Raw genomic sequence first — 25,597 nt, 5'->3', positions numbered from 1 at the left:
CTCCTGATGGAATACCAATTTCAACCAGCTACTCGTCCACAATGAGGACCAGAACATATTACACCAGTACAGATCAGATGCAAATATTCATACATAGAATTTGGTATTCATTGTGCCCAAGAAACTGACAATATATAGATAAATTTCAATTTAACTGCGTCCAAGCTAATGATGACCATGATCTACACCAAGTTTCAGATCAAGCACATGGTAGGAGTTGACACTTGCCACAAAAGCAGGCATACAACAATTGGACTGGAGTATTTTTTCCATCCGCAAAAATAAATACTTGCCCTTTCTTATCTTGGCGCAATAATTCTGAGTACTGCATACGTGACCTGAAACACTTGTGAATTTGAAGGAGTGGTGGAACTTATCCTCCAGAAAGGTGGTCCTGCAATTAGCAAAGCTGAATTTGTTCATTTAAGCAATAAAAACCTTATTAAAATCCAGGGGTGGCTTAAATAATTACAAGTTTCAAAAGTAGTCTATATATAAAAAAAAAACTCTGCACTACATTGAGAGAAAACCTGAATATCAGTCAAATGGAATTAGTTATAAAGCTTAAGGGATTTAGAAAATTGTGGGGGCTGGGACATGACTGGCTGTTTTCCAATTCTACATTTGCAGAAGCACCTATATACAAGCTCCATGGCATTTCTCTGGGGTGTTTAAACAATATATTTGGTCAAGTAAAAAAAGTTACTATTGCTACAAAGGGTCGGTTTTGGATTATATTAAATCATCATTTCAATTTTACTTCCAGTTAATTTTGACAAAAGCCACTTCCTATATGTATGAGTCACCCTATTAGAACCCTCTAAATACATCAATGAGCCTGTACATTTTTGCTGCTCTACTAAATCTCACAAAAGGTACTGAGCATTTATTCCTTAATGTTAATGTTCTTAAAATGCAGTGTAATTTTCATGCCACGAACACTTGGTTGTTGAGAACAGTGGAAGAAACTTTGAACTGCATGCGCAACTTTTGCATGTTTTTTCAAATAAAGGCATACTACAGTGAATACAGCAAGTAAAATAATTACATTTAGCAGAACCATTCCTCCAATATAGTGTGTGCTGGATCTGAAAAATATAAAATTGAGGCTGAAAAAATTACCTGTGAAGCAGGTAAATGAATGGCATGGTTATGAATGAACTCGTTAAATAAAAGCAATGGCTGACGTGCCAATCAGTTGTGTAATGCCTACCCAAATATCATTTGAAGCATCTGAGGCAAAAATGTAGCCCCAAGATTTCAACAAACCGTAGCTTTCCCATGTGTTTGTCCTCTCACTCAGGAAAAAAAAATTACAGCTATCTTTATAGATCACATACAGAACACCCAACACTTGGTTTCAGGCTCCAGTGCTGAAGAAACTAAGTTCTCAAGCAGAATTGGTCATCAACAGTGCTTAGCAGTTTTGCTAATCTTAAATACTTTAAAAGGTTTCCCCAAATGTCCAAATCTATAACCCCTTACCACAGTCACAAATCCTAATGTTTTGATAATAGATTTCACCTTTAAAGAATTAAGACCTCCACATTTTCTGAAATGTCCTTAATAAACTGTACATTATACACCAAAATCATGTAATATTTGTCTGTCATTCACTCATGGCTAATAAGCATTCTCATCTTGATGTTACCTGACCAATATTTCCCTTCAGTAACTGGGGAAAACATCTCTGTACAAAGTTAGGGAATTAGTATTATGTGGATCATTTATTATTTTTGTACTTGAGAATTATTCATTTATATAAGAGTCCCCAAAGTGGTTAGGTATAGATGCATTGCCACTAAAACACTTAAGAGCAGGTATAAACCAGCTTTTTAACCATTTGCGAGATACCTCTTATGAGGAGGAATAATTTGAAATCTTACACTTTATTTCATTCTACTGCCACTGATTGATAATAGGTACAGAGGGTCAATGTAAATATCAGCTTTCAAAAAGTCAGCTCCAAAATCAGAATTTCTTTACTGGATCAAGATAACCTTTCTCCAATGTTATATTAAAAGTTTTCAGCAAATCACAATAAATAGATAGGCCTTCTGAGACCCTAAAACATCCCTGGACCATGAACAAATCTGTTCAACCCATTAAAACACTCTCGCTACCATCTCAAAAAAAACCACAAAATGCATCAACTTGCATTTCTCCTATAACCAAATTACAATGGTTTTATAAAAGTGTATTTAAGCTTGAAATTATATTTAGTCCATTAAAACTTAAATTAAATAGATCCATGCTGAATGTCACGTTATAGCACTTAATGTTCTGATATTTTAAAAGAATGAACATACCATTAAATTAGTCAAGCTACAAAATGAAAATGCAAGGCCAAAAGAAAGCCTTGCAAGATATTTACTGCATAATATTAAGAAGCCAAGTCTAACTTCCTTATTCACACAATGTGATACATTTTAATACTGTTGTTTTTTTTTAAAGTTAGCTATTTCTATGTAGAATATTTGCACGAATGCCATGGAGACAAATACCAATTGTGTCAATGCAGTATCTCCCAAATAAAATGCCACCATCCACTTCTTTTCTAAAACTCAAAGATTTGCATGGTCTCATCAAATAAATTAAAAAAAACCAATACAATCCTGCTGAACTTAAAGATATCTACTCAAGGGCAAGTATGTCAGGCATAAATGCTATAAGTGTATTAACACAACTGTTTTAAGTACTGGCAGTTTATTGCCCATCATACAAAATGAACCAACATGGCAATTGTGCCAATGATTAAAACTCTCAGAACATATGTACATAGTATACTTGCAAAAACATTATTTCAAACAAAAACAAATCTGTATCAACTACATTGTACAGAATAAAGTTGGTCTTGAATTACAGTGGTAAGTTGAACAGTTGGATACCAAAGGCACTTCCTACAAACAGGAAATATCATCTGCAGGCTACTGGAATTTGAAGACGTGTTTATCCTAGCCATAGCATAATTCAATTTTTAAAAAATGTTCAAAAGCAAAACAATTTATTCACTGTACAATTAGAGATTTAAGTAATATTTCAGTCATTGTCAGTGGTATTGCCTTGCAATAGTCCTTCTGCATTGCTTTTGTTCTCTCTTTCTGTACTGAGACTTCGGCGGCTTAGTTTGCTTGAATGGTCCTTACCATCACTGTGACCTTGCTTGTGAGATCGTTCTTTACTTTGACTGCGTTTGTGAGCTTTCTCTTTGCTATGACTACGCTGTTTCTTTATCCGTTCACCATTATTCTCATCAGTCCTTTCTCTGCTAATGCTTCTTTTATTTGATTTTTCTTTATGTTCATTTCGATGTTTAGATTTCTCTTTGCTTTTGCTTCTACTACGTTTGCTGACATGACCCCTACCAGGACTATTGCTTCTGTGTCTTTTCTCTCTGCTCCTGCTTCTACTATGCCTTTTATCTTTTTTTGAATCCTTTTTATCATCCTTGTGTCTTTTTTCATCTTTTTCTCTTTTTTCTTCCTTACGTTTTCTGTCTTCAGTCTTTGATTGACTTCTTTTATCCCGGTCTCTTGATCTCTCAGAATCTTTCTCAACATTTCTGTCCCTGTCTCGATCACTCACTCTTTCTTTGTCCTTTTCATAATCTTTGTCTCGCCTTCTACTTCTTTCATTTTCCTTCTCCCTCTCTCTATCTTTTTTAGTACTTCTTTTATCTCTACTGCGACTTCTGTGGTGGTCTCTGCTTCTGCTCCGCCTACGGTCTAAACCTCGGTCGGTGCTTCTAGATTTATGTCTATCCTTCTCACTTCGCTCTCTGTCTTTTATCTGTTCTCGTTCCCTTTTCTGTCGTTCTCTCTCTCTCTCTAATTCCTTATCAAAACCAAAAGAGCCATGGCCTTCTCTATGACGGCTTCTGCTTCTAGATCGTCTAGGAGATTTACGAGGAGTAAGAGATCTTCTTGGTGACCTGAAAGAGTAAAATAAAATTGCCATAAAATTCTATATGTTTTAAGAAGTAGCATATTTAACCTAAGCTGTGGCATTTAAATAATTTCAAATGCATTACCTTGAATGTCTACGCTCTGAAAGGCGCTCTGGCTCTTCCATGCTATCCTTCCCATCTTTTTTGGCAATCTTCCTTGGTCGAGTTTTAAGATACTGGTCCAAATTCTTTTGAACAGGAACTGGAATTCTTGGAAATAAGGTAGAGAACCATTCTAGTTTAGTAAGGAAGGAACGAATCATCTCTCCTATTGTCATGACGCATCCTCCACCAGCCTTTACATCTAGCTCCTGAAAAACATAACAATTATCATACTATTGGTAAAACAGATTTTTCACCTTTAACATTTGAGTTAGCATGTGAAACAATTGCAGAACCCCAGCTTTTTGATTAAAAAGAATGTACTACCTTTGATGTAAACTACTCATTTTCACATGCAGTTCTACCTGCAAAACTTTCAAGCCTATCCCAAAATTAATGTTGAGGCCTGTAATAAAATGGTTAAAAAATTAGACTGTTCCTATTGAAACTTTGTAATCCACTAACATTTTATGCAAACTGTTTTGCATGTATATGTAAAATGTTAGGTACAATCCTTTCTAGGACTGACAAAGCAACCCCATAATATTTGATCTAAAGCTGAATTTTAATAATCCTGCTTGGAAAAACCTCCCACAACCAATCTTGGTAGGATTTTACAGAAATTACTTAGTGTACCAGCAATGCAAATTTAATTAGCATTTACGAAGATACAAGGATAACAGCTAAATTTGAAAACTAGGGCACGCTGTTCAATTTTCATCTTGTATGTTGTGATACTCACTGAACTTAACATTAAAACAACTTTTTGAAGCAATAGCAAACCAACTGCCATGAAGCAGTGAGGTATTATCAATTAACATTCAATATAATATATTTTGAAACTGTATCGTCCACAATGACCATCATCTTTGGAAAAGGGTCATTACCGCATGATTGCCTCCTTGCCATGCCCTCTCACAGCTCAGGACATGTTAGTCAGCTATTGTCAGTTTCCACCTACAGTGCAAGCACACAGGAAAATCAGATTTTATTAGGCTAGCAAAACAAAAAAGACAGTCTAAACATAAAATAAGCGCTTGCACTCACACACATTAATCAATAGTGTTGCTCAGCTACATTTCCAAATTCACCTGCTGCCCAATGAAGATCTAAAGAAGAAAACAGGGCAATTAGCTTATTTGCTAGCAGTCTCAGAGCTTCATTCAACTCAGGCTCAAATTTTAATTTCCGATGGTGGCAGATGTAATCACAGGCAGAATGGTAGCTTCATGTCTTAACAGTGCATTTCAGTACACTACTTAGAGCGCGTCCAGTACTACCAAGGCACTGCAGATAGGTAAAATGGAGGGAGAATAAAAAGTACTTCTTAAACGCATTCAACAGAAACTAATGTTCTTTTAAATGCAATAGTTATTTTTGTTGGTATGAATAAATACAGTTTAAAATGTCTATGTTGTGGAGATGCTGGTATTGGACTAGGGCGGACAAGGTCATAAGTCACATGGCACCATGTTATAGTCTAACAGGTTTATCTGAAATCATAAGCTTTTGGAGCACTGCTCCTTCGTCAGGTGACTGTTGGCCTGGTGTTGTGTGACTTCTGACTTTAAGTCGTCCGTGACATGGATGGAATAATTACATAACTATTAAAGTCTCTGCTGTATCACCTTTCTTTCCTTTTCCCAACCACAAATTAACTGGATTTAGTCTGGATGCTTTTGTGCATGTATCTTATAAGTTTCCTAATACACCTATAACTAAAATTATTACAAAAGGAACCAATCAAGACTTTAAATGCATAGCTTTAAGTAGAAGCAAAGAACAGCTAACACCAGCAAATAGTTTAAACATAGGAAATATTTAAGATATTCAGAGTAAACTATTTGCTACACACAAAATATAAACTGGAATTAAATCAATTCAAAGAAAGATAGACTTTTTTGCTGACATTTCATGGAAAAAGACAGAGACTACACCAGAACAAGATATTCTCGTTAATGTTCGTAATAACGTCTAGGATAGTTTTTTTGCCTCATGATATAGGTTACAAGTTATGCAATTAATAGGGATGGGAATGAATTGTTGCATATAGGTACCAATAACCTCTGGTAATCACTGCCCAAAATTCTATAGTGTAATACTGTACTGTTCTTTTTCCAGGAGTTAAAACAAAATTGTAAAATCTTCCTTTAAAAAAAAATGCAGGTATGAGTAATATCATATGCAGACACACTTCATGAAATCAGAATTACCACTACTTGTTGATATAATGGTAATCTGGACTCAATTTTCTGTAATCTATAAAGCTAACAAATTAACAGCAAAATGCTGTGGATGCTAGAAATGTGAAAATAAAGCTATAGTGATGGAAAACTCAGCATTTGTGGAAGAGAAGCTACCTTAATGAATCAAATATGACTGCAGTTCTAAAAAAAATTATTTTCAACTTGAAATATTATGTTTCGCGCTCTGTGCAGATGCTGCCAGGTTTACTTTTTTTATCAGCACTGTTTTCATCCAATTAATATATGTGCTTAAATAAAATATGAAGATAGTAAAAATCAGAGTTTGTACTTTAGCATAAAAAACAATTGTCCATGAAGTATAAACAATTTAAATTCACCAAGCTTGAGACTTATTCTGTCAAAGGTTTACCTAGTAAAACTTTAAACAGTATGTGCAGTCGCCAGATCCAACTGTGAACCTGGTTTATTTTCAGAATTTAAGCAGAAAGTTAAGAATTTAATAGTAGCAGATATTGCAAGGCAGAGTGTGCAAAGATCTGAATGACACGCATTTCTTTTCACCATCTTTTGTAACTTAGTAAGAAACTGAATAAATCCATAATTGGATTATACTGGATAAGTAGCACAGAAGCAAACATTTTGACCTACGCAGTCTAGGCCAACTTTTTAATTTCATTTTTACTTATCTAAATCCATCAATGCAACCATCTAAACCCCTTGCCCTCAGATGCATTCTATCAAAACCTTTCAGAGTTTTAATGGCTACTAATGGGTCACTATTTATTCTTCAAAAGAGACAACAGATACCCCCAATTTTTTCCTGATGGGTGCACCCAAATATTTCTGACATCCTAGTAAGTCTTCCCTGTAGTGCCCCTAAATCCTTTTATATGGTGGCCAGACTGCAAACCATACAGTGTTTAATGAAGTTTTGACACACAGAAGAACATTCACAGCTCTGCAATTCTGACTGCATTGAGAAACCATGAAAAAACTGCAAGTGATACAATGGTGTGTATAGTGTTACATGTCTTAGATCACAGGAGAATCATGATACTGTGGGTAGTGTGCCTATTCCTGATGTCTGCTAACTTTGAAGACTGCAACATGTTCATGCTTTCCTATGCTCTACATGCAGAAGGTCTGAGCCAGATTATATCCAGCATACTGTCAGGTTTTTATCCTGACACAATAGTGGTATTGAAACCTTGGAACAACTTAGAGGGAAGGCTTTCGAACTGACAAACCCACAGCCATTAAATTAGCTAAGACAGACACGTGGAGCTGATGATGTTTAAAGTGGAAAAGCACAGTTTGAGACACGATCAATGATGTTAAAAGAAGGATTAACTCCCTAAAGTAGGTAAATCAGGAAGGATTAGCGGATATTAAATTTAAGATACAAAAGCATACAACCAGCTTATCAAAAATAAAACTTCAACAGATTAAAGAAAGCGTCTTTCACAATCTCAGGACATCCCAATGTGCTTTCTAACTAATGAGACACTTTAGGAAGTATAGTCACTATTGTAAAGTAGGGAAATTGTGGGGGAGCTAAGTTGCACAATGCAGAGCCTCGGCGACAGCGATGAGATACAAGAGCTGAAAATCAGTTTTAATGACTTTGGCCAGAGTACTGGGAAAAACATCCCGGATCATCATCTTACAGGAACATCTGCAAGAGATGGACAGTTCTGATTTGATGCTTAATTCTAAAGGCAGGACCTCCAAAGGTAGCAGCCCTTTAGTATTACATTTCACTGTCAGCTTTGACTAAGTGCTCAAGTCCTGTAGCAGAGTCTGAACTAACACATTTTCGAATCAATGGTGAAAATGCGACTGCTGAGTCCAGGTTAGTTGTGAGGAAGTAGTTTTCACTGTCAAACTGTGACTAAGTTGCTAGCATCTGCAGTGAATGTTGATTTTCTATACATATTCAAAGCAGTTGAGACCCTAAGAACACTTAATATCTCAACATAAAAATTGTGGCTGTTTTGCTATTTATCGTGATGGCTTGCAACTAGTTTGAGATGAAGAATTTTCCAGTTTCTCCCTGAATTGGGCAACAGTTATGAAAAATTGTCACTGCTAACTCTTTCCACCCAGTATAGTGTGCACGTTACACTGTGCCGGGACAACTGTCTGTCCCTTTTTGTATGTTCAGTATCTCTCTATCTAAAAAGCAACACATTTTGGAGGCAACTATATTCAGGTAGCCATAGCATTTTATAGCGCAGGATGTTGTTATAACAACAGTACCCAAGATCTCTCTTCACTTTCTAAACAGAGAACTGAAATGTTCTATCAAGAACCTAAGTGGTTTGTTGTCTCAACTGGCTGCACGACTTTTTGCCTGGTTTGAAATGCAGAGTGATGCCAACAGCATGGGTTCAATTCATGTACAAGCTGAGGTTACCACAAAGGACCCTCCTTCGAAACCTCTCACCTCACCTGAGGTATGACCACCCTCAGGTTAAATCAATCTCTAACGAGAGAGAGCAGTTCTGTGGTCCTCTGGGACTAAGGAGACCTCGTTCAATTCTGGTCTCCTGCCAATTGGAAAAATGTTGTGAAACTTGAAAGGGTTCAGAAAAGATTTACAAGGATGTTACCAGGGTTGGAGGATTTGAGCTATAGGGAGAAGCTGAACAGGCTGGGGCTGTTTTTTCTGGAGCGGAGGCTGAGGGGTGACCTTATAGAGGTTTACAAAATTATGAGGGGCATGGTTAGTGTAAATAGGCAGAGTCTTTTCCCTGGGGTCAGGAAATCCAGAACTAGAGGGCATAGGTTTAGGGGGAAGCGGGGAAAGATATAAAAGAGAACAATGGGGCAATTCTTTCACGTAGAGGGTGGTATGTGTATGGCTGCCAGAGGAAGTGGTGGAGGCTGGTACAATTACAACACTTACGAAGCATTTGGATGGGTATATGAATAGGATGGGTTTGGAGGGATATGGGCCGGGTGCTGGCAGGTGGAACTAGATCGGGTTGGGATATCTGGTCAGCTTGGACTGAAGGGTCTGTTTCCATGCCGTACATCTCTATGTCTCTATAACCTCAAGTTCCCATTCTGCAATAAATCAAACTGGACTTAGCAGAGGAGTCTCTTACAAGCATTAATTGGAGTCAGCTCTACATTCCCATGAATTCAAGTCTACAGGATTCCAGAACAGTGGTTCAGTGGCTTGGAGGGTCCCCTAATTATATGACATTTGATTCTTAATGGGATCAGTCAATTTATTAAGTCACAGCATCCAGGACAAAACAAATAAAACAGAATTATGAACACAAAAATCAACATAAACCCTCCTTAGATACACGTTATTTTACGTTATCTATTTTTTTAGCAATTGCTCATAACAAAAAACAGACATACCGAATATACATGATTCCCAAACCTCGGATGTACGGAGAGTCAGGGTGTGTTATTAGACCCATCACTTGTTTACAAGTTAACTTTAGGGTAAATAGCTTGTAGAGCAGACAAATGAACACAAAACTTACGGAAAATATTACTCCTCACAGATGAATACAAACATTTACACCTACAAATTACAATGTTTCAATATATAGGAGATAGATTCATTTGAAAAAAGATAAATCTAAAGTCCAACTTTTTGTCCGTAAGCCCAGACAATGAAAAACACAATCCTTGCCAACATACCTCTTCATCATCTAAAAAAGGTTCATACCAATCCCACAAATCAGCTGGGGGCTGTGTGTACCTTCAAAATAAGAGATATTCAAAAAATTACAAATACACAGACAGAACAAATTATCACTGATGGGCATGTTAAGTCTGATACATTACAATTTGATTTCTGCAGATCGTAGCCATATTGGCCACTTGACATAGCTCCCCAACTTATAGACTCCGGAGCCATGCTATGTCAAATGCCAGACTGAAGGAGAATTGGCAAATCACATATGCAGGACATGGCAAATTCAGAATATCTACTTTTACCCAAGTAAGGCAGCAAGTGTATTTACAGGGGCTCATGCTTTAGTTACGCATTTCCAAAATAAAGCACCCTTAAGAGCTTCACATTTCTTTTGACATTACAATCATGCATACTGAACTAAAGCATATACATACCAAATGAAGGTCCTGACTAACAAACTTATCTTTCAGACTCTAACATCTTAACATGTGGATCCCATTTTCTGGTGCACACCCTCAACAGTAAATCATTCCTCCGTTTCAAGCATTTTAAACGGAAAATTGCCTAGAACACTAATGTTGTTTAAAGTACAGCAGCCAACTATCACTGTAATACATTCAGAAGTACACTGACTGATGGTTCAAGACAAATCTCTTTAAAATTCTTAAGTATAAGATGCATTGCATCAATGCTTCGTGAGTTGCTTGCAGGGAGCATTAGCATTGAGGCTTGATTCGCTGTTCAACGGTCCCTTCTACCATTACCTGCCTGCCTCATATGCCTCTGATGCTTTAGATTGGTTAAAATTAATTTTGCATAATCGACATAAACCCTACTTAGATACACATTATTTTACGTCATCTATTTTTTAGCAATTACTCATAACAAAAAACAGACATACCGAATATACATGAATCCCAAACCTCGGATGTACGGAGAGTCAGTGTGTGTTATTAGACCCATCACTTGTTTACGAGTTAACTTTAGGGTAAATAGCTTGTAGAGCAGACAAAAGGCAGTAGAAACAATGCCTCCTGTTCCAACACCCCGTACCTGAAATAGGAATCAGAACACAATTTTGTATGAGCCTACATGGAATGTTATTTCAGTAAACACTTTATTTTCTCCCTTTGGAGACAATACTTGGATCGGAAGTGAGGTGAGAAGGATTAACTGATCATCTTCAATAATGGAGGACAGCTATTTGCTCTTAAAAATCTCAAAAGAACTCAAAGTTTATCACTGACCAGAAACCTAATTTGGACCAATCACAAAAACTGCCTGCAGGAGATTGGATATTCGACAATTAGTGTGACCTGACTCCAGATTCCCTAAAGCCTTTGCGCCACCTACAAACAAATCTGAAAATTATAGAATACGCTGCACTTGCCAGATGAATGCAGATTCAGAACATTTATGAAGTTGAACACATTCAGCACAAATCAAGCCACTTGAATGGCAGCCAGTGCACTTTAAATGCTAATTTGGTCTAACATTGACACATGATGGCAATGTATGCACCTACAAGATGCAATGCAGCATTTTATTAAGGTTTAACAGCGTTACACAATTAAATTGCAAACCAATTTCAGATTTTCAGTCGAGCTCATTGTGTGACGTATTTACATGTGCTAAAAGCCACTAATTAACATACAGAACTCCATCTATGTAGTCAAAAGGAACTTATACATGCACTGCATTTTCTCATTGGGGAAAATAAAATGGGGTCATGGAAACTACCAATCTCTGCTACATTCTGACAACACTGACTGATCAGAATCTACTTGCTTAACTACCTGCTCCAGCTGCACTCCCATGGCCCCAATCACTTTTTTCTCATTCTGTAAAAATTGGTGTTCCTTTTTCAAGTTTTTCTTCCCCCAATAAAAGTATTAGTTCTGATAATTGCAAGGTGAAAGCTTCAACAAATTCACTTCCCAAGCCCATTGCCTGGATAGAAATTGTCAGCCAGCAAATGAAAGCATCAAGGACAACATCAGCCAAACTTAAAAATATAAAGCAATCATCATCCCCTTATCATAGTTTGAACAAAGCTCAGGAACACCCTCTTAGACTTGAGTGAGTCCTTGCACCATAAAGAATAACTGAAGTAGTTCAAAATGCAGTTCACCATTTCTCTTCCAAAGTGAAATATAGATTTGCAATAAATGCTGCCCTTGCCAATAGGCACATATAAATGTCTGAAATAAAATTCTATTTTGTAAACCATTGACAAAATATCAATAACCTAAACATGAACTGTTTTTCTCTATATAGATACTGCCTGATTTGCTAAATGCAATTTCACTCGAGCTCACTTTATTTTGCCACAAATCTATTAATTCACTCCCTCCCAAGGAGTTGTGACCATGGAAACTAGTATGAGTGTTTCCACTGCTCATCTTACGTAACTAGGTTTCTCCCCTTTTCAAAAAATCCTTTCCACCCACTATTTTAACACTTGCTTAAAAGGTATTAGATATCATGGCACTTCAAAGTAACTACAGGAAAGGAAGTGGTTGTAAGTAGTTAATTTTTTCAACTGGTTATAATGGATTGAAAATATTTTCCTTGAATTGGATGTGATTTGATTCAAAATATCTACTGTCCTTTGATGATTTCCTAGCCTATTTTTCTTATAAAATATTATCCGAAGGAGATCTTGAGGTCCCGATAGAAATATTACATCAAAGACGTGTTTCCAACACTGATCGTGTCTTTTGTTTACAGTGATTAAACAGACACTGCCTCCAAATGACTGCCCTCTCTACCGCTCTCTTCCCCCACCCCCCTGCCAAATACTTTCCCTGGAGCTCTACAGAGGGGTGTACCCTAAACCCAGTTTCCCCAGGTAATCTCTTCAACGTCATCCTGTACAGTGCAAAGGCAGAACTGGTAAAAAAAATTGCAGTAAAGAATTGTGTGTGCGTGCTCCATTTGGAGACTCATCCCCAAAAAGGCAGCAATCTTGTTGCTGGTATCCAGTCTGGTTGCCCCGGATAGGGGGCAGGGTGGATGGATGGCTGCTGCCTTGTGTCCTGAATGTCTCCTTAAAAAACTTCAAAACCCAGAGAAAAGGCATATTATCCGAACGAAATCGTGCCCACCCATCTCGTTCGGATAATCGAGGTTCTTCTAATTATGCAGGTACTCTGAAAAACCAGCAGCAGTTTACTATGACAACAACCTACACAAAAAAACCGGAGAGAATATGATTGAAGTTGTTACTAACTTATACAGAGGTTGACACATAAAATAAGCGAAGTCGTTCTGGAGGGCAACTGCATGAATTCTGTAGGTATGTTAATATCAAACAATTTTAATAACTTCAACAAATGACAGGTACTTTGATAACTTTACATGTGGGTAGGAATTCTACTACAAGTTGCCAATCCATAATACAGTAAAAATAATTGAAGTTTAAATATGTGCAATTTCATAAACTGCAAATTTATTAGAAAACATTTTTGAATTTAAGTTTAAATTTGAAAGAGGAAAATTAAACATTTGTAGTTAATTAGAGGTGCTGGAGGAAGAAAGGCATTTCAGAATACACAAAGCATCATTTTGAAACAGATCAGACACATGAAACACAACTGGGAAGTATCCAAAACTAATGGGAACAACTTTGTTAATTGTGCAATTCCTGTTGAACAAGAAGTCAGAGAATAACTGTTGGTTAGATTAAGACTTAATTAAGGTCAAACTAAAGCAAACAAAACAATTCAGAGTTTAAACCAGGTGAAGCAGGATGAATTAACTCCTAACAACTTAATCCTTTTGGTTGGCCAACAAGATTTTGTTTGCTCTAGCGTACAGCAAATTTCACGTCAATTAAAATATAGTTCACTTGTTCACCAATATCAAAACTAAAGAGCCAATTGCAAGATTTCTCGAGTGAATAAGCAATTTACAAATCCTGAGAAAATAAGCATCAAAATAAAACTGCTATAAAAGGTGACAATGTCTAGTACAAAAAGATAAAATAATATGCAATTTAAAAATCCTGTGCCCTTGAGACGTTCAATGAAACATGAGGAAAAGGTTATTTAATCGACATCTTGCATCCTCAGCACTAGCAAATGTTGCCGGTTATCTTTGAATTCTTGATGAATAGATGTTTTTCCAATGTGAACCCAGCGTCAGCAGAACTTACAAAAGTAGCAGACATGCTCTGCCATTCAATCCAATTGCGGCTTCTGCTCACTTTCCTCGCTAGCTCCTCTATCCTTTGACTCAAAATTGTTAATTAAGAATCTATATATGCATTAAACATATTCACCAATTCTACAATCAAAAATACTGTCCAGGAAAAAACTTCCACAAACTCTCAATCCTCAAATAAACTCTTGACTCATTCTTAAATGGAAGATTCCTTATTTTTGAACTGTTTCCTCTAGGTCTAAGCATCTGCACAGGGAAACATCCTTGTAACAATATATTAATATACAATAAACAACACAGTCAAACCAAAATGCACCTACAAGAAAGGATAATGGCAGTTTATGCATCATCAGTAGTACTGCAAACATTGGAAATACAAATTAATCTTTACAAAGATACAAAAAGGAGTACAAACATTGGCTCTTGACTCCATGTTGATTCTTAATGATCTACATTGATTTTCCTGACAATTGATTCATCAAGATGTACTTGGACCAAATTAGGAATGGCTACAGAGGATGCATGAACAGAAATACTCAAAAGGTACTTGTGCACTATTCCTGGAGAGTGGCAGAACAGGTCAGCAAGGCAGATTTTAAAGCAAATGTTATCACAAGTAGAGCCAGTATAATAGCCACATGGCTACATGAAACAGGTATAAACGCCGGTCCATTTCAGCTGGAGTGTGGTGTGTAATTCTGCGTTACCTCACTTTAAGAAGCATATAATCCAAGATGGAGGATGGGAAAAATTTCTGGCTAAGAACTGCTCCTTTTTTTGAGGTAATTTCCTCAAATTCCAGGAGCAGAAATTACTGTTTTATATGCTGTTGCATTGTTTTGGAACTTTGAAAAAAAATGATAGTCAAAACAACAGCACTTTTAAAAGGGAGAAGAGCAGACAAAGGAAGCACATGCTGAGGAGAGCGCGCAAGAGGGAGAGCGCGCAAGAGGGAGAGCGCGCAAGAGGGAGAGCGCGCAAGAGGGAGAGCGCGCAAGAGGGAGAGCGCGCAAGAGGGAGAGCGCGCAAGAGGGAGAGCGCGCAAGAGGGAGAGCGCGCAAGAGGGAGAGCGCGCAAGAGGGAGAGCGCGCAAGAGGGAGAGCGCGCAAGAGGGAGAGCGCGCAAGAGGGAGAGCGCGCAAGAGGGAGAGCGCGCAAGAGGGAGAGCGCGCAAGAGAACTTGCACAATTACTGCCTTTGCTGTTTTTGAATTCATGTGTCGCTGGACACCGCACTGCATCTGGGAAAATTAACAAACTGTGAATTTCACAACTAATCTTGGAGGATCCGGTTTGGGCGAAGTTCACAACAGAATCAGATAAATAAATTGTTGTTTTAAGTCTGTCCAAGAGGAAGGCTGTATTAGTGAGTACAGTGGGTTTTTTCTTGATATGTTTTTTGAGATAAGTCTTTTGATTAAACTTAAAATACAAGCCATAGCTCTGAATTTAACCTGGCGCAGTGTGTTGAAGAGGAATAAGACGGTGTTATTTTCTGGGTCTGTAGATTGTGAAGGAGCAAAAATGGCCTTTGCAATGATATGTACTTCTTGTCAGATGTGGAAGTTTAAAGAGAGTTTAAGGGTTACTGCGGATTATATCTGCCATAAATGCTGTTGGATGCGAATCTTAACAGATCGAGTGATAAGTTGGAGAGACAGATAGAGGTGATGAGGAATTTGCAACAGCAACAGTATGTGATAGGTGGCAGTTATTGGGGGGGGGGGGGGGGGGGGGGGAAGGGCGATGTCTCAGATACAGTCACATAGATGTGTTAACTCCAGGAAGGGTGAGAGAGGTCGGCACCTAGGGCAAGAGTCTTTTGTGGATATACCCATTTCAAACAGGTATGCTGTTTTGGAAAAATGTAGGGGGCGATGGATTCTCAGGAGAACGTAGCACAAACAGCTAAGTTTCTGGTATTGAGACTGGCTTCCAAGAGATCAATTGTGCTGGGGATTCTGTAGTCAGAGGTACAGACGGATGTTTCTGTGGCCAGCAGAGAAAAAGCAGAATGGTGTGTTGTTTCCCTGGTGCCAGGAGAAAGGATGTCTCAGAGAGGGTGCAGAATGTTCTCACGGGGGAGAGGGGCTAGCAAGAGGTCATTGTCCACATTGGAACCAACGATATAGGAAGGGAAGAGATTGAGATTCTGAAGGGAGATTACACAGAGTTAGGCAGAAATTTAAAAAGGAGGTCCTCAAGGGTAGTAATATCTGGATTACTCCCAGTGCTACAAGCTAGTGAGGGCAGGAATAGGAGGATAGAGCAGATGAATACATGGCTGAGGAGCTGATGTATGGGAGAAGGATTCACATTTTTGGATCATTGGAATCTCTTTTGGGGTAGAAGTGACCTGTACAAGAAGGATGGATTGCACCTAAATTGGAAGGGGATACTAGCAGGGAAATTTGCTAGAACTGCTTGGGAGGATTTAAACTAGTAAGGTGGGGGCGGGGTAGGACCCAGGGAGATAGTGAGGAAAGAAATCAATCTGAGACGGGTACAGCTGAGAACAGAAGCGACTCAAACAGTCAGGGCAGGCAGGGACAAGGTAGGACTAATAAATTAAACTGCATTTATTTCAATGCAAGGGGCCTAACAGGGAAGGCAGATGAACTCAGGGCATGGTTAGGAACATGGGACTGGGATATCATAGCAATTACGGAAACATGGCTCAGGGATGGGCAGGACTGGCAGCTTAATGTTCCAGGATACAAATGCTACAGGAAGGATAGAAAGGGAGGCAAGAGAGGAGGGGGAGTGGCATTTTTGATAAGGGATAGCATTACAGCTGTGCTGAGGGAGGATATTCCCAGAAATACATCCAGGGAAGTTATTTGGGTGGAACTGAGAAAGAAGAAAGGGATGATCACCTTATTAGGATTGTATTATAGATCTCTCCCCCCCCCCCCCCCCCCCCCCCCCCCCCCCCCAGGTAAATGCCAGGTGCTGCATTTCGGGAAAGCAAATCTTAGCAGGACTTATACACTTAATGGTAAGGTCCTAGGGAGTGTTGCTGAACAAAGAGACCTTGGAGTGCAGGTTCATAGCTCCTTGAAAGTGGAATCGCAGGTAGATAGGATAGTGAAGGCGGCGTTTGGTATGTTTTTCTTTATTGGTCAAAGTATTGAGTACAGGAGTTGGGAGGTCATGTTGCGGCTGTACAGGACATTAGTTAGGCTACTGTTGGAATAGCGCGTGAAATTTTGGTCTCCTTCCTATCGGAAAGATGTTGTGAAACTCGAAAGGGTTCAGGAAAGATTTACAAGGATGTTGCCAGGGTTGGAGGATTTGAGCTATCGGGAGAGGCTGAACAGACTGGGGCTGTTTTCCCTGGAGCGTCAGAGGTTGTGGGGTGACCTGATAGAGGTTTACAAAATTATGACGGGCATGGATAGGATAAAATAGACACAATCTTTTCCCTGGGATCAGGGAGTCCAGAACTAGAGGGCATAGGTTTAGGGTGAGAGGGGAAAGATATAAAAGAGACCTAAGGGGCAACTTTTTCACGCAAAGGGTGGTACGTGTATGGAATGAGCTGCCAGAGGCTGGTACAATTGAAACATTTAAGAGGCATTTGGATGGGTATATGAATAGGAAGGGTTTGGAGGGAAATGGGCCGGGTGCTGGCAGGTGGGATTAGATTGGGTTGGGATATCTGGTCGGTGTGGACAGGTTGGACCGAAGTGTCTATTTCCATGCTGTACATCTCTATGACATGAATGATTTATAGAGTACCATCGATTTACTGCAGTGGTTCCTAGGAGGAGGGATTAGCATTACATGTACTGGAGAATTTAGGACGATTTTCCTTAGAACAGAGAATGCTCTGGAGAAATTTGATAGAGATTTTTAAAATTATGAAAAGGTTGGAATTACCATAAACAAATAAAACAGTTTTCAACAACTAAAGGGTCAATAATAGCAGAGCACAGATTTTTGCTTGGTAAAGAGACAGACCCAAAAAAAAAGGAAAATGCCCTTTATGGAGTGAGTGATTAGCATTTGGAAAACATTATATGATATAATTATTGATTCATTTCAACTGCAGCCTTCTAAATAAAACTGGATAAAACATTGCAAAGATATGGGGCAATAGCAAGAGGGCATGAGATTCACTGGATTATGCTTCCAAAGAGCCGAAGATTCAAGAGATAGTTGTCTCCTCCGTTGTATTATTTCTTCTGTATAAGTGATTTCAAGTGTGGCATTAAAGAGTTAATTTGCTCTGCTGATCTGCAGGAAATTGGATGTCCTAAGGTTAGGGTGGGGTGCCTGTGACTTTCAGGTAGATTGCAAGTGAATTTACATTCCTATCCCTTGTCATTCAGAGCCACTTACATGGCCATCTCCTATCATTCAGAGATAACTTATATTTGCATCATCCTATTCAGAAACCAATAAGAACATTAATGTTGGAATTTTGACTATCCCCTGGGGGATAGGATTTTTTGTAGTTTAAAAAAAACGATTTGCAACAGATTTGACCATTAAGGGTGATTTATATTATAATGTTTCTGGAGATAATTAGGTCACTGCATTGTATCTTGAGTGACATGTGACTATGGGGGAGTGCCTTGGGGATTGTCTTGTGGGCATTGCTGATTGTGATGTAAAGGTTTTGTTCCTTTGGTCAAAGGCCTCTCGAAGTTCTTTGCAAGCATGGCAAAGAGTGTTAAGAGTTTCTCCACAGCTTATACTGTACTTGCTTAATAAAATTTTGGTTGTTCACAGTAGTTGGTGTGTTGCAGTTGCATCAACTGTGTAACGATCTCAGGAAAAAGAACTTAACACAAGCACTAAACATTTAAGCAGACTAACAAGGAAGATAACCAATGCTGGAGAGAGCAAGACAAATACTTGAGAACACCTACAATTGCAAAAAAAAATACAAATGTAAGTATTTCATTTACTCAGTAATGTTTGAAAAATAGCTTACTGAGCTCAGTTTTTAATAATGACACAATGTCCTGCCATATTTGTAACATGGCATGAGGTTTTGGTATCAATTATGATTGTTGATGGTGTCTCTGGAAAGAACTACAGGCAGTCCCTGGGTCGTGAATGGGTTTCCAAGTCCATTCATACAGAAATCAGCACAATATTAAGTAGCCATCCGTAAGGAGCAAATGTTCGGATGTCACATTTAAAATTACACCTCTGCATGGGACTGCATTCTTAGGTTGGATGTTTGTAAATCAGGGACACTTCGCTTTCATTAGACAAATAAATATAGGTCTGAAGAATAGAAGAGTTTTAACAACGAAATGAAAAAAGCATGCCTAACTTGTGTAAGTTAGAAACTGACAGAATGGGAGAACCAGAAAAGAGAACTGTAAAACATGCAAAAATAGAACTTGGCTAAATTTGGGACGCTTTTCTTTACATCTATCGCTAAACCTTTATTACAAGTTTAGAATTCTTCGGCCTTGGGCAATCAGCCTCTGCTCAGTGGCACTTCTAAATCAGAGGTTTGTGGTTTTAGGTCCTAAAAAAAAAGAGACTTTGATCACATTACCTATGCTCATACCACTGGTGGTCCTACACTTTCTTTAGAATAAAATATGAAACCAGTATGCCTTCTTAGGTAAATGTAAAAGCATCCATGTCACTATGTAGAGGGTGGTGGCAAGTACTCTCTGATAACCCTCAGAATAAAAAACAAATTATACCCATTTTTCTCCAACTGCAGTCACAAATTAGCTGCCATCTTTGACATAACAATAGTGACAACAGTTCAAGTATTGGATGGAAAGCAATTTGGAATATCCCAAGTTCATAAAAGAATTTGTATTTATGCAATACTGTCTTTCGAAAAGGAGAAAATGCCTGAGGAGGGGACTTGAAATTCTAAAAGACAGATTGTGAAGCAACTAACATAAAAGGTAATTACACAGTTATAACCAGATTGCTTTCGGAATTACAAAGAAACCTTTCGGGGAAATATTAACTGCAAGAATTAAAAAATATAAAACCCCAATTCGCTTAAATATCTATAGTATCAGTGATTATGTTTAAGAGGTTGTAAAGCTGTTACAGTCCTCAATACCGCTTGAAGGATTTAAGATTCCCTTCACTTTTGTTTCCTTTTCTTCCTCTCTATCCAAGGATATATGAAGCTAGTTTAAAATGTAATGTTATGGTGCAAGGATGATTACAGGTGCAACTGCACACGTGCATGACACCAATGTAACAAAGCATACAGATGGATCACAGTCCAAACTTGTGTTGTGAACAATTACTCTGAAAACATAGAAGCAATGATCAAATCAGATGAATCAGAACAAATCTGTTCCAGATAAGTGTCACAACCATCAGAATGTGTGTTAGACAAAACTGCAAATGAATTGTAAGACAATATATGGGTAGTAGAAGAGGAAGTTTGAGGTTCATTCACAATAATTCTGCTCCTGGAATCAAAACTTAAATGACATTATGCTGAATATGAACTAGCTAAGAATGGTGGAATTTTACAAAATGTAACTGGGAAGTATTGAAGGCATTAGGCATAAACTGATTCCTGATGAAGGGCTTTTGCCCAAAACGTCGATTCGAAGCTCCTTGGATGCTGCCTGAACTGCTGTGCTCTTCCAGCACCACTAATCCCGAATCTGGTTTCCAGCATCTGCAGTCATTGTTTTTACCTAACAAATAAATTGTGCCTCAAGTGCAGTCACTCAAAAGCATCAACACCATATGATTAATAGGGGGTTTAAGGAAACCAAGGAAGGCTGGAAATATTCATCATCCTCCACAGATTCTGCCTGAATTGCTGAATATAGTGAACATTCCAGATGAATTATCTTTCGCCTTTCAATTTTCTTGAAGGTCTTTGACAATTTACAGTACATGCTATTGGATGATGGTTGTGAATGCAATTTGCTGAGTTTTTGGAGGGTGCAAAAATAGATGGGGGACGCAAGCAGGGAGGATGACACAAGGAATCTACAGAGGGATATAGGTATGTTGTTAAGTGCGTGAGCGAAAACCTGGCAAATGGAAAACAATGTGGGAAAATATACGGTCAAATATATTGGCAAGAAGAAAAGATGAACTAATAATTTAAATGAGAAGACACTACAGAAAGCTACAGCACAAATATTTTGGGATCCTTGTGTATGAATCACAAAAAAGCCAGCATGCAATTTCAGCAAGTAGTAGGGAATTGACATAGAATATTGGCCTTTATCTCAAATGGAATGGAGCATGAAAAATAGGGAAATCATAACTAAAACTATGCAAGGCACTAATCAGACAGAATATGGAATAGTGTAAATAATTTGCTCCCCTTATCCAATACCAGTGTCGGAGAAGGTTCACTAGATTGACCCTGGGAATGGAAGGATTTTCTTATTACAAGAGGTCGAGTAGGTTGGGCATTTACTCATTGGAGATTAGAAGAATGACAGGCATCTTTATTGAAACATACAAGAATCTTAGGGACTCAACAGCGAAGATCTAGAGAGGCTGCTCCCCCTTGGTGGGAATGTCTAGGACCAGAGGACATAATCTCAGATGAACGGGTCACCGATTTAAGGCAGTCTGGAGGAGAATTTTCTTCTTTTAGAATCTGTGAAATGCTTTATTGCAGAGGGCTATTGATACTGAGTGTTAAGTATATTTATGGCTGATGCAGAGAGATTTTTAGTCATTATGACAGTCAAGGATTATGGGATGAAGCAGGAAAATGAAGTTGAGAATTCTCAGATCAGTCAAGATCTCACTGAACATCAGAGAGGACTTGGTGGACCAAATGGCCTAGCTCTGCTCCTATGTCTACTGATCTGAAATGTCAACACTGCTGTCTCCAAGATAATGTCTCACTGGCTGAATTACCAAATAAGCAAGTGTCTACAGATAAGATTTTTTGAAAAGTAAAGCACGTACTTCTACTTACCCCTCCGCACATGCCTGTCTGGCCTGCAGTCTTCCTGCTCCCCTTCTCCCATGGTTCAATATGAGTGACCTGTAATTTAAAAGCAAAAAAAAGTTAAAAAAAGGTTTAGTTAATAGCATCAATAAAAAAGCAAGCTAATCTAAATTTAGATTGTTTCTGAAATTAGGTTATAATTTGGATGTACTTTAGTTGTCTGCAACCAACATTGATTTGACTTCATTACCTAGCAGAATGAGACAAAATGGAATCTGTATCAGGAGAGGTTGCACTGACTAAATACTGTGAAAATTTGTCACATGCTCATTTTAATTTGTCAAACTCAGTTAAAACATTTAGATTGGATATTAAGCTTTTCACCATGCCTCAAAGTCACAGTTGTAACAATCACATATTATATCTTTCTTCCTCTATGCACGACCCTTCCCAGTATACTTAAATGAATTTCTTAAAGCCTATATTCCAAAAAAAACCCAAAGGGGCTTGTCTGACCCCAGCAACAAAAACTGTGTTTTTCTAAGTTTGTACAATTTAACCTATTACAGAAGTAAGATGAAGTCTTATAAATTAAACTATTTAAATTTAAACATATTAAATTTTTATTACTCATGTCGCAAGTCATTATGAACTTGACCAAATTTTATTGTTGCAAGTCAAACTAGTAATGATCCATTGCTTATTGGTTTTAGAATACTACATTTGCACATCTTTGTATTTTGAACAGCTAAATTTGAAAGACATTTGGAAACAGGGTGAACTTTCAGCAACAGAAACTAATACATTTTTTGATTTGGAGCCCATTTTTCATGAAGCCATTTACATGCCATTTTAATTAAAGAAGACTCCATCAAGAAAATTCCTAATTCTTCCTCCTCCCTACCAATCTAAAGCAATGAAAAAAGCAACTTTGCTATTCTAAATGACATATTCTTGAGTAAATAAGGTTTCATAACTGCTACAGAGGGAAAAGAAACAAAAACAAAGTTTGGTGACTGCTACAGTAATTTACATTAATACTATTTCAAATAATTTTATAATAAAATAATCAATAAAAGAATCTGCATATAAATAACATTTAAAGAGAAAAATATGTGTTCGAGATCAGCTTCTGAAATACCACCTGCTTGGTCTCAATGAGAAAAGAAAATCACGTATCACAAGATGAATTGCATTTCCGTATGGGTCAAACTTTCAATAAAACTGGTAGCAGTATTTTGAGCACATTCAATATTGGAGAATAACTTAAAGGAAGTCAAGCTATAAGCCAGCAACCAGTAAGGCTAATGGTTTAAATACCATCACCCAAACAACTCAATTATACTGCAAATTTCCAATCAACTTTTAGGAGGTCTTCTTCATTTTCTCAGCAGGATTATACATTTGGCTAAAACAGAAGTGGCTGCCATTCACAGCACAGCTTCCTTCTATAGTGGTATAAATATATACAAGAGTTGTCTATTTAACATCTTGCAATTGTTCAGCCAATTAATTCAATCAATCATGATTGGCCTCTACCTCAATTAATTTTCGTTTGTTTGCTCCATCCTGCTTGATACAGTTACCGAACAAAAATCTGATAAATCTTGAATATTCTGATTGCCCCTACATCCAGAGTGTTTTGGAGAGAATACTGTATGTAAGTTTCCATCACTCAAGATGAGTGAACAATTTTGATCTTTACCATTTAGAAAATACTTATCAGGAGGTCACATTGAACTCCATCTGTCCTTGTTTCGCTCAAACTGTCTTTTCTAATTTTCTGCTCCCATTTGTACCACTCTGTCACTCCAAATTTAGTGTTACTTGCAAATGTGGACATAACTGTTCTGCATGTAATATCATGAATAATGCAAGACATCAAGGTCCAGAAACTGATACACACATCACACCCTATTAATCAGAAAAGATAACCATTGATTCTTTCTGTTGGCCATCTACCAACTTCCAACTCAAGTTAAAAGACTCTTTCCAAATCCACACCATTTTAACTCAAATTTTGTTAAAGCAACAATCTAGATTAACATTTGTAATTTAATTTAGGACTTCAAAACATCAAAAGAAACTATAAGATAGTTAACAGAGACTATTTGTCAGCAGTAGTGAACAGGAAATTATCCAGAAAATCCCAAAATCTCTTTTGGATTACTTAATAACACATTTAGAAAATCATATGCTCCAAGTCAACACAGTTTCATGGGAGAGAGATAGACAAAGAATCATAAAGCATGGAAGCAACCCTCAAGTCTAATTAGTCCACGCAGACCATGTTCCCAAACTAAACTAGTCCCACTTGTGTGCATTGGACCCATATCCCTTCAAACCTCTCCTATTTGTGTACTCATTCAAATGTCTTTTAAATGCGCTAACTGTACCCGCTTCTCTCTTCCTCTGGCAGTTCACTCCACATAATGAACTACTCTGTATATAAAAAAAGTTCCCCAATGTCATTTTTAAAATCTTTCTCCTCTCACCTTAAAAATATGCCCCCTAGTTTTGAACTTCCCCACCCTAGGTAAAGACCCTTGATATTCACTGTATGCATGCCTCCTGATTTTATAAATGTCATTCCTCAACCTCCTACGCTGTAGTGAAAAACATCCCAGCCTATCTTTATAACTCAAGCCTTCCATTACTGGCAACATCCTGGCACATCTTTTCTGAACCCTCTCCAATTTAATAATATCCTTCCCATAGCATGGTGATCAGAATTGTGCATCGTAATCCAGAAGAGACCTCACCAACACCCTGTGTAACCTCAACATGACATCCCTTTTGTTTTTTTGATTTTTGGAATTCTCCACCTCAGAACAAGTGGATGCTACACGGGGTATATTCAAGATTGAGACTTAACACAAATTAGGAGTAGACAAGAGAGTGGAGTTGAGGTAGAGATCAGCCATGATTGTCTTGAATGGCCAAGCAAGCTCAAGGGATTGAAATCCCTATTCCTATTTATGTTGCCAAAAAAAAATGGTTGGAATATTTTCAAGCAGAATGAAGAATTTCTTAACATACAAACTTACCACACTATCACTGCCAACCACAGGATTTACCAAAGTGACCTCAAATGTATTCAAGCCATTCTCAGCTATAAAACTAACTGTACTATGTATAGATATTTACATAATCCCTTTGATGACTAAAAAGGCCTCTTCCTAAAGTACTTCACAAACAAAATCTGAAGAACTGTCATGATTTAACAAATCTGGCAGCCAATTTATTGACAGCAAGTTTCCACAACTATAATGAGCTAAACAGATTTTTCGATTTTTACATGTTGTCCAAGAAGTTGGGAAAATTCTCTATTCATCTGCAAATTGCATACAGTTTTAATATCCAGCTGATCAGGGGATCAGTTTAATATCTTAGCTGAAATGCAGGACTTCCATGGCCCATATATCATTTATTACTACATTGTGTCAGACTCTATTATGTGTTTGAGTCTGTGGGGTGGGGCTTGAACGTATGGCCCATTGCGCTACTGCTGACACGGTCAGCAAATCAGAATTTAAAAACACTTCTTGGATCCAGGTTTAAGATCAAATCAAACTGATGAATGAAACAATTCTTTCAAATGGAAATTAAAGTCTAAAAGATGGATTTAATTACATCAACAGCAGCT

The 25,597-nt window shown here is 37.8% G+C and overlaps 1 protein-coding gene across 5 annotated transcripts in view; it reads right to left on the bottom strand.

Annotated features, from left to right (window-relative positions):
- Window positions 1–1,870: 1,870 nt before the first annotated feature.
- prpf38b (pre-mRNA processing factor 38B) overlaps window positions 1,871–25,597 on the bottom strand; it is a 30,762-nt gene continuing 7,035 nt past the window's right edge. The window contains exons 2-6 of one of the 5 annotated variants that reach the window (XM_072573785.1): window positions 21,979–22,047; window positions 10,818–10,969; window positions 9,919–9,979; window positions 4,031–4,257; window positions 1,871–3,931 (exon numbers count right to left, since the gene is read on the bottom strand). In XM_072573785.1, the coding sequence (XP_072429886.1) occupies window positions 3,040–3,931; window positions 4,031–4,257; window positions 9,919–9,979; window positions 10,818–10,969; window positions 21,979–22,047 (1,401 nt within the window). In that variant the 3' untranslated portion in view covers window positions 1,871–3,039. The other 4 variants (XM_072573787.1, XM_072573788.1, XM_072573790.1 and 1 more) reach the window with 4 other exon arrangements.

Source organism: Chiloscyllium punctatum, chromosome 7, assembly GCF_047496795.1.
Source record: "Chiloscyllium punctatum isolate Juve2018m chromosome 7, sChiPun1.3, whole genome shotgun sequence".
In the NCBI taxonomy this organism is placed as follows: Eukaryota; Metazoa; Chordata; class Chondrichthyes; order Orectolobiformes; family Hemiscylliidae; genus Chiloscyllium; species Chiloscyllium punctatum.
Note: the sequence above shows the minus strand (reverse complement) of the source record. Positions and strands in the feature narration are given on the sequence as shown.